Source organism: Phragmites australis, chromosome 7 (genome assembly GCF_958298935.1).
Source record: "Phragmites australis chromosome 7, lpPhrAust1.1, whole genome shotgun sequence".
Taxonomy (NCBI): domain Eukaryota; kingdom Viridiplantae; phylum Streptophyta; class Magnoliopsida; order Poales; family Poaceae; genus Phragmites; species Phragmites australis.
Genome location: NC_084927.1, coordinates 27,213,210 through 27,222,019, shown reverse-complemented (window position 1 = coordinate 27,222,019; position 8,810 = coordinate 27,213,210). Strand labels below are relative to the sequence as shown.

Here is an 8,810-nt window from a genome sequence, read left to right as displayed (position 1 = left end):
ACTGCTAGGCTAGGCGCACATACATGCATGGGACGCGAGGTGTAGGGTTGCCACAAACATGCCATGCGCTCTCATCCATCCTTGCCAGCCACGTACGCCAACGCCAGTACCAGTTGGTGTCCACAGCATCTGCTTTTCTGCGGTCCCGTATAGTTCCGGGAGGGTGCACCTAACGATTTCATAAGAAATCCATTTTCCCCGGCCGTCGTCAGCGCAAATAGAGTAGAGAACTCGTTTTCTTGTATTCGAAAAATAGAAAATCTGTATCTGCATTCTGCAACACCATCCAGCCAGGTAGCAACTCCTCTTCTGTCTATAAATGCTAGCTCAGGTTCTCCCTGACCCCCAATGTTCCCGGCCCCTCTGCGTCCATCCTTAAACCCTCCATAAGCCTCCTCTCCCCTACCCAAGCCTTCTTCTCTTCCTGCTTCCTCTTCTTTTCGGCTCTGGTAGACAGGAGGAGCACGGCTAGCTCCGCCACTGGTTCAGTCGTTTCCCGGCCGGCGACAGATATATAGCTCGTGCTATCTCGATTGCTATCGTCTCTTGTGCTCCCTCTCCTTCAGGGCTGTCATCGATCCTGGTAAGAGCCTTCCCGTTCTCTTGCCTCAGTCTCCTCGATCTCCAAACAGTTCTTGAAGTAATATACTAGTTCTGTATACTTCTAGCTAGATTCTTTATATCTGTGGTTAATCGCTTCTGTATCGCTTCTGTATAGTTAGCAGTACACAGTACTAGCTAGCTGCACCAGTTTACCACGGTGACTTTTTCTTTGCTCAACCGTGGCGCCTCCACAAGTGCATGGATCGTATCGACCGGCCCGCCTTGTTCTTGCATCAGTTCCTCTCTTCCGTACACACACCGACACGGAGAGGGAGAGGGAGAGAGAGAGAGAGAAACACGGAGAGAGAAAGAGAGGAGGCAGCCATGGAGACGACGGCGCATGTATGGCGTATGCGGCGTAATGCACGTACGTGTCAGTAGGCGCAGGCGCAGTGAGCCGAGTCTCGGTTGGCGCGCGTCCTTTCGGCACAGCTGGCCCTGGGGTGGACGGATATCCGGCTACGTCCGCGGCCCGATTGATTAGACGTGACCAGGCGTGATTAGTCGTCTCTAAAGAGAATTTAATTGGCTCGCCGAGAGGTACTAATTACGTCGCGACGAGGAGGGTACGAGCGTATTAAAGGCTGCTAGTACATACAGTACTTTAGTTGGCAGCTACCAGTAGCAATAAGAACAGCACTCTTTCGCAATTGCGAGACGGTGGAAACATTGATGAAGTGGTTTAGGACTTTGCGTCAAGGGGGTAAATAGGGAGCAGCGAGAAAAAGGGGACTGAAATTGGAAACAACCTAGTGCTACTGGACAAATTCATCAATCATGCATGGTTTCTGCTGTGTAACTCCCTATGCACTTGCGCACACACGACGTCTCATACGGTACACGTCAATTCGTTGATTCTTTCTCATTTTATATTTTCTTATGTATCTTTTCAACACGAATCTTTAATATAAACAAACGGCTCTAATAAACTATACATCCCTATGCCCTGTATTTTTGTGTTCCGAAGGGAACAGGCTCTTTGTCCTCTTTACTTCCCTGATTTTTGTTAGTTCCACACGTATCCTTTTTTTTTCTTAAATAAATAATTAAAAGAGAAAACCAAGTATGACACTGGAGTTTACGTAGACGCTAGCTTTGCCTTAATCCTTCCAGATGGATTAACAGGGTGTGGTGGCCTAGCTACTTCTAAGTTCTAGAGTAACTTCAAAGAACGGTCCAAACCTGTCTGCTCTGCTAGTACGTAGTCAGTGGGCCTGTTTGTCTGAAACTCTCAATCAGAATCCCTGGAATGATGCACAAATGGAAGAAGCACCAGCGTCGCTGCTACTGCTAGCTAGCCTGAACAACAGCTGGCGCCTGCTCGTTGTCTTCGGCACCAAAAGATGGGCCCCTCCTAACTGGAATATTATGTGTTGACAAGAATGCGTGTTTGTTCATCATCACAAGCCACACCAACTTATAATGAAGGATATAATATAGATTCGTATAATTGTGCTGCAAATGGTAGCTTTCGTTCATACTAAGACACGATTATGATTTATGTGAGCTATCCCGTTTGGGATGTACTTGTTTTATATATCTATGTCAAGTACTGTTGTGGACTCGGTGAACATGCGGTAGCTTATCGTTTCTTAGGGCTTGGCTTATCGAGTCAGAGGATGCAATAATATTGGACTATATATTGCCTTTTTTTTTTCCTTTACCACACCGCGTACTGTTCACAATATACGAAGCACAGTACACAGGCATGTCTGAAACTGAAACTGAAACCATCAGCTCCTGATGTCCTACAAGCGTTTGGAACTCTGAACTCACACGTTTCTAATGTTGATGGATAAACATTACATTAGATTATTTGCTCTGACCAGTCTGGTCAGCCATTGTTTTAAGTTCAACTGGCAAGACAACCTTTGGGCTATGAATCAACTTCTGCACTCTGTATAAATCCTTGGACTGCTCTCTGAGACCTTGTCTTCTCAATGTGTGTGATCACTTCCAACCAATTGTTTTATGCTGCCAGATAGAACCTTCGGATAAGGCCCAAATGGCATCATTAGAAACAAACAAAATCGTCAATTAACAAACGAACAGTATAGTATTTTAACTGATGGAAGATCGTGGGCCTTCTTGAGAGAGAAAAAAAGGGCAGCAATAAGACGACAGTACTAGCCAGAATCTTGTAGTGCGATTGCCCCCTGCACTGCACTTGAGTCCAAAGGTGAATAGGCTAGGCTTTCGAGGGAACCAAAAGAAGCATTTTTTCTTCTTCTTTTTGGCCACTGCTTGGATTGATTTTCTAGAACAAAGGGTTCTTCAGGCTAATGACACCTTTGACCTTGTCTTGTCATGTCGATCTTTTATTGTTACTTTGAAGCAGTTGAGTAGAGTACTAGCTCATAAAACAACGATAGGTTTCTTTGAACAAGACCTGGCTTTTGAGTAGAGTGATAGTGATCTTCCATGAAACCGACTTGTGAACCAACGATTCCAGCTGCAAAAGTCGGCTTTTACCTGAGTAGGAGCAAGGAGGCTCATCTTGCCTATCCTTTCCTTCTGAATTTCCGCAGGGAACCAGGGTGAAGAGATAGCGAACAGGAGCAGGAGATGATGATGGCTGAAGTGGCCAATCACAGCAAAAGGAACCACACCGACAGCTACTTCAGTGGCAAAGCCGTCACCACCACCAGCTCAGAGGAATTCGGAAGCATGAGCTCCAAGAAGCCGAGGAATACGAGCCCAAGAACCGCTCCCATATCACCAAGGGTAAATGTATACTGTTAATGTTGAAAATCTCTAGCATCTTACTCCTACGTGGTTGTTTAGCTGAAGTTTTCTTGTCCTGATTGAGCAGGAGAAGAAGGACAAGATTGGTGAGAGAGTGGCAGCGCTTCAGCAGCTCGTGTCACCATTTGGAAAGGTATTCGACTACTTCATTTTTGCAATTGAAGTTTCGTTTCGCAAGCTCTGAAATCATCGTTGCTTCTTTTTGCAGACGGATACAGCTTCTGTTCTGCATGAGGCCTCGGGCTACATCAAGTTCCTGCACCAGCAACTCGAGGTCTTACTTTCAGTGACTGCACAAGACACTATGATCTTACTAAGTTTGCTAATCCTTCATTTCTGCTGATGGCAATGCACTGATGTTTGCAGGTCCTGAGCTCCCCCTACATGCGTGCTCCTCCGGCTGCTGGCGCTGCGCCCGAGGTGAGTACACACACCATCCCTCGCCTCCTCCACTGAAATGTGAAAACAACTTGATAGATGCTAAGCAACTCTTGGTCGTACAGTAAAGACCGATAGAATGTACATACTTAAAGTCCTGAATTTGATCAATTCTGCTAGAACTGAAACTCAACTGCATACACCATTCTTCCATCCAAGAAATATGTCATAAGATCATAACACGTCTTGGTTGTGCCATCAATTCAGGATCCCGACCACTACAGTCTTCGGAACCGTGGCCTGTGCCTGGCGCCGGTGGACCTGACGCTGCAGCTGACCCAGAGCAATGGGGCCGACCTGTGGGCGCCGGCGAACACGACCAGGCGCAGGTGAGGAGAAGTCCGCCTCATTAGGAGCCAAGAACCGGGGTTTGGTCTGGACTCTGGAGGAAGTACTGCGTGTGCCGGGTGTAGAATCACAAATGCCTGAGCCTGACCCAATTCAATCTCCTAACAAGAAACCAAGCAAGCATCCCTCTCAGCTTGTATTATAGTGACCTGTCTGTCTGTCTGATCTCCCTTTAGCGCCGGGCATATATGTATGATTACAAATGGTGAGAAACTGCGCCTCTATGTGATATGTAACTATGTGTTTAGTAACATGTTAGCAACCTATTGCTGTCAGCAACTAAAGCAGCACCGAAGCAGTTCCTCAAGATGCCCAGTTTTATATTACTGCAGTAGTTATCAGGATCATGATCCTAGTAGGATCGTTTTTATGCTTGACAGGATGGGATGGTAGAATCATGATTCTATCAGATTTTAAAAAATACATATATTTTATATAAGAATTGTAATATGTTCTAAGAAACAAAGTCTAAAAAGTTGATAGACGTAATTCAATTATGTAAATTTAAGTGCACTTATTCACATCAAATTTAATTAAACCTAATTCTAAACATTATTTAATCAATCATTCAAAAATCCCCATAAATAAATAATAACATTATTTCACATACAACCACATGTAAAAAGTAAAAAGATTTCAAATTAAAATAATAAAACTTGATTAATCATAAGTATTACCTAATTTTAGATGTTGACAACAAAGTTGTTAGGATTAGGATCCTAAGTATGATCCTTATGCGATTCTACTTGACCCTACAATGATCCTTTCACGGAAGGACTTGGATCATTTGCAGTGGAGTGGCAACTGCAGAGAGTGAACAACTCTATAGTAATGCCAAATCTGCACCGTCCGATTGGACAGCAACAGTCAAAATGAATGGCTACAGCAACACTGCTATACTATTATGGTAGAGAACTGTAGCACAATACACATATTACTGTATGCAGCGCTACAGTTCTCTACATTGTCTCCTTCGCTGCAGAGGACCCAGAGGATCTGATCGTGGGATGGTATCGAGATCCTAACAACCTTGGTTATGTGTTAGTGTGCTGAAACTGAAACTGCACCTTCAGGAATGCAAGCCTGACTGTCCTGTGTACGTCTACGAGTGTATAGGTTCTGAGCATGCAAATCTTCCATGCTAAAAATGGCAAGAAGAATTGGGGATAGAACGATACCGTCTCCCTCTCCATGTGTCAAGTGTTGGTTTTTGAAATCTGATCAAACAGCTCTGAAAGAGCAGTGCGGAGAGTCAAAACAGAAACTCTCGTTCTAGCCTTTCTTTCAGTGGACACGTCCTCTTTCTATGCTGCAAATGAAGGTTAAACCGTTCTTTATGCTGTTTGGAACACGGTAATTTCACGATTACAGGAAACAATATAATTCCTGCTAGCATCGACGGGCCTTTTACTCGTCCAACGTTGAATTGAGAGACAGGCCCATCCTGAATGGGCTTACCATGACGGCCCAACTCGTTTGGGTTGTAACTGCTATGAAGCATTTGCCTACCCGGCTGGAGTTAGATGCGATGTTCAATCAAACCAAAGCTAGCATGTTTAATTCTGTACCGACGCACACTGACCGAACGGACCTAACTGGGGTCCAATGCGCTGTGGCCTCTTCGCCTTGCGTCTACGGGACGAAGCAACGCAGGGCACAATTCAGATCGACAGGGGGGATGGCGACGGTTCCCAGGTCCAAGTTATGGATAATAATAAAATTTTAGAAATCTATAACTATTTTCACATATATTAAAAAACTATATTTTTTTATTTATTTTAAAAATCAATAATTATTTTAACACATATTTTAAAAAACTATAATTTTTTCACCATAAGCCCACCCATCATCCCCATGACGTTATAGCGAAAATAATCCTATTATATTATAATTATGATTTTAATGATTAATGATAACATAGTTATTGACTAATATATTTATCAAGAATATATATTAGCAAATCTCATCAACACTATATCCTAAGCGTGGAAGAATTGGACCCTCCCAGGGGCCCTGCTACTGTAGCAGTAGGCATGAGTACTATATGTACCTACATGTATATATATACGTATACATATATACCTACACGTATATATGTGCATACATACGTATAGATATACATGTATATATATGTATACATACATATGTAATTTTTTTTTCCAAAAATTCTAGAAAAATATCGAAATGAATATTAGTTACATTAATAAATCAGCTGAAAAAAATCTACAATGCAAAGAAAAATATCTAAAACTCAAAAAAATATGAAACAAATTTTTTTTAGGTTAGTATTACTTTCACCTACATGTTAAAACTATGTGCATGCATAAAAGTACTATTGTTTTCTCTATAATTAATTTAATGTGTTTAACATTAATAATTTTATAAATAAATATTGAAATGTACAAAATTTGTGAACTTAATTTTTTAGTCTTCTTTTGCCGTGCTCTACACAGCAAAACAAAAATGGGCGCGGCGTACGCGCGCCAATCAGACTAGTAGATACAATAAATGAAGAAGTCATTGAAGCCAGGATAAAGTTTGATTGAATTGGAGAAGTCACAAGAACAATGACTACATCGAAAGATCCAGTGTTACCAGAGTTATATATATCAGAGCATTTTTCAGAAATATGAAAAACTGAATTAAAATTAAATTGTACTTAGCGGAAAATCCGGTGCTCAGAAGATTGCAGACACCGGAGTGTTTCCACTCAAAGGAGAAAATAAATGACTTCACCAGATAGTCTGCTAATCTGTGTGCTTTACACACCAGAGTATTTATTCTAGAGAAGACTGTAACTGTCGAAGACTGAAGATCAATACACCGAAAGGTCTGATGATTAGATAACAATGCACGCCGAAGTATTTTCTAGAGAGTTTGTAAAGAGATGAAAATCAATACACTGGAAGGTTCGGTGATTGAAAGATCTACATATCGGATAGTTGAACAATGTAGAAGATGGTTCGGTCAGGCTCAAGTCTACACACCGGAAAGTCCGATGATAGAATTGAAGGCAACACCATAATATCCGGTGTTAAGATGAAGTTTGAGTAGAATTGAAGGCAACAAACCTATTTGGGTGTCCAATGAAGTCATCACCAATATGAAAGGGCTTTAATCGATTTGGGTTTCAAAGAAGGCTTGAAGTCTACTAACTCGGGAATATGGAGACTTGGGTCACAAGATGAAGTGAAGATTCAAGCAAAAAAACCAAGTGTACAAGATTGGATGCATTTATAAAAATTATGATCATCATATACCCAAGTCCCCATCCAAAGGTGAAATGTACTAAATGCAAAATCGTTTCAATTTGTACATTTACCTTATCTAAGATTGTATGCTCTTAATTTAATTTATTGTAATACATAATGTAGGTTTTTTATATGATAGGTTGATTGTGTTTCTCTCTTTATTATGAGTAATCTGTATAGTTTATTAGTTGTAGGTTACTTACGTGGAACTAGTTTTACAATTGGTATTCTTCATGTCTCATGGACCAATCTATAGGGCACACTCTCCATTGTTATTAATAACAAGTGTATATTTTTCACAAGTATTTAACACTTGTATGCATATATTTAGAGGAGTATATTCTATGGGTTGTGATTTTGAGACTAATATGTATTTCAAGTAATTATGGAGTGATCAACAAGTCTTCAGAGGTATGCAATGCTTAAAGACTTCAATTGATATCATTATGAATTCATTTCTACATTTAAGTTACCTGCATGTATGATATGACTTAAACTTACTAAATCTACTTATTGTCTAGTTGTGCATGTATTGCTATATTCCTATAAGTAGTATTCATAAATGAGTCTCATTATATGTATGCATATATATATGAAGAGTTTATATCACGTTATGTGAGTTTTATGAATTATAATCTTTATTTGCCTTTTTCAATTGATATCAATGTCTTCAATCCTTATAATTGTTATATCTTTTCAATTGGTATTAATTCCTCATAATTTTTCATAAGTGATATCATTCATATGGATCATGTTTATGAAGCTCTCTCATAAATGCTCTAATATTTTCCTTTAAGTTCAACATACGTTTATAGCCTTTTTAAGATTGTTAACAAAGGAGGGAAATTTTGAGACCAAAGCAAGATGCAAGAGAAACAAACAAGATGTAAGAAATATCTTGAGTAGATTGTTGACAAATGGGAATGCATCTCGGATTGATAAAGATGAAGAAACTCTTGCATAGGTCAATTAAAGGTGATAGTGGCAATGAAAAAAAAAGAAGAAGAATTATCTACATGGCAATCACAACAAAAAGGGGACATAATGTTGAAGAAAATTATAGCAAAAAGGGAGATATAATATTGGTAAGAACATGATTGTCCTTACAACTGGTATCATAATTTGTTCTTACCATGCATCCAAGTAAAGATGTATTGTCTTGCAAACTTTTGAAAATTATGCATTTTCTTAATTGGTATCATTTGCCTCTTCCTTTGATTGTGTTGTCATCAATCATTAAAAAGGAGGAGATTACAGCGAAAATAGCCCTATGAAATCATGATTGTGATTTTCATGATTAATGATGACATCGTCATTGGGACTAATATGTTAGTCAAAAATATATGTTAGTAGGTCTTATGGATGCAATACATGAAGAAGCTATCAAAGTCGGGACAAAATTTGATTGAATTAAAGAAGTCATAG

At 40.1% G+C, this 8,810-nt stretch overlaps 1 protein-coding gene across 2 annotated transcripts; it reads left to right on the top strand.

Moving 5' to 3' along the window:
• The first annotated feature begins 209 nt into the window (after positions 1-209).
• On the top strand, positions 210-4,567 carry LOC133924490 (transcription factor bHLH153-like). Of its 2 annotated transcripts, none has more exons than XM_062370060.1 (6): positions 210-583; positions 3,132-3,327; positions 3,416-3,481; positions 3,557-3,622; positions 3,715-3,768; positions 3,994-4,567. In XM_062370060.1, the coding sequence occupies exons 2-6, from the start codon at positions 3,169-3,171 to the stop codon at positions 4,117-4,119; spliced, it is 471 nt and encodes a 156-aa protein (XP_062226044.1). In that variant the 5' UTR covers positions 210-583; positions 3,132-3,168; the 3' UTR covers positions 4,120-4,567. The 2 variants fall into 2 exon arrangements, with proteins under 2 accessions (XP_062226044.1, XP_062226045.1); XM_062370061.1 differs by lacking the exon at positions 210-583 and adding an exon at positions 597-1,398.
• Positions 4,568-8,810: the final 4,243 nt, after the last annotated feature.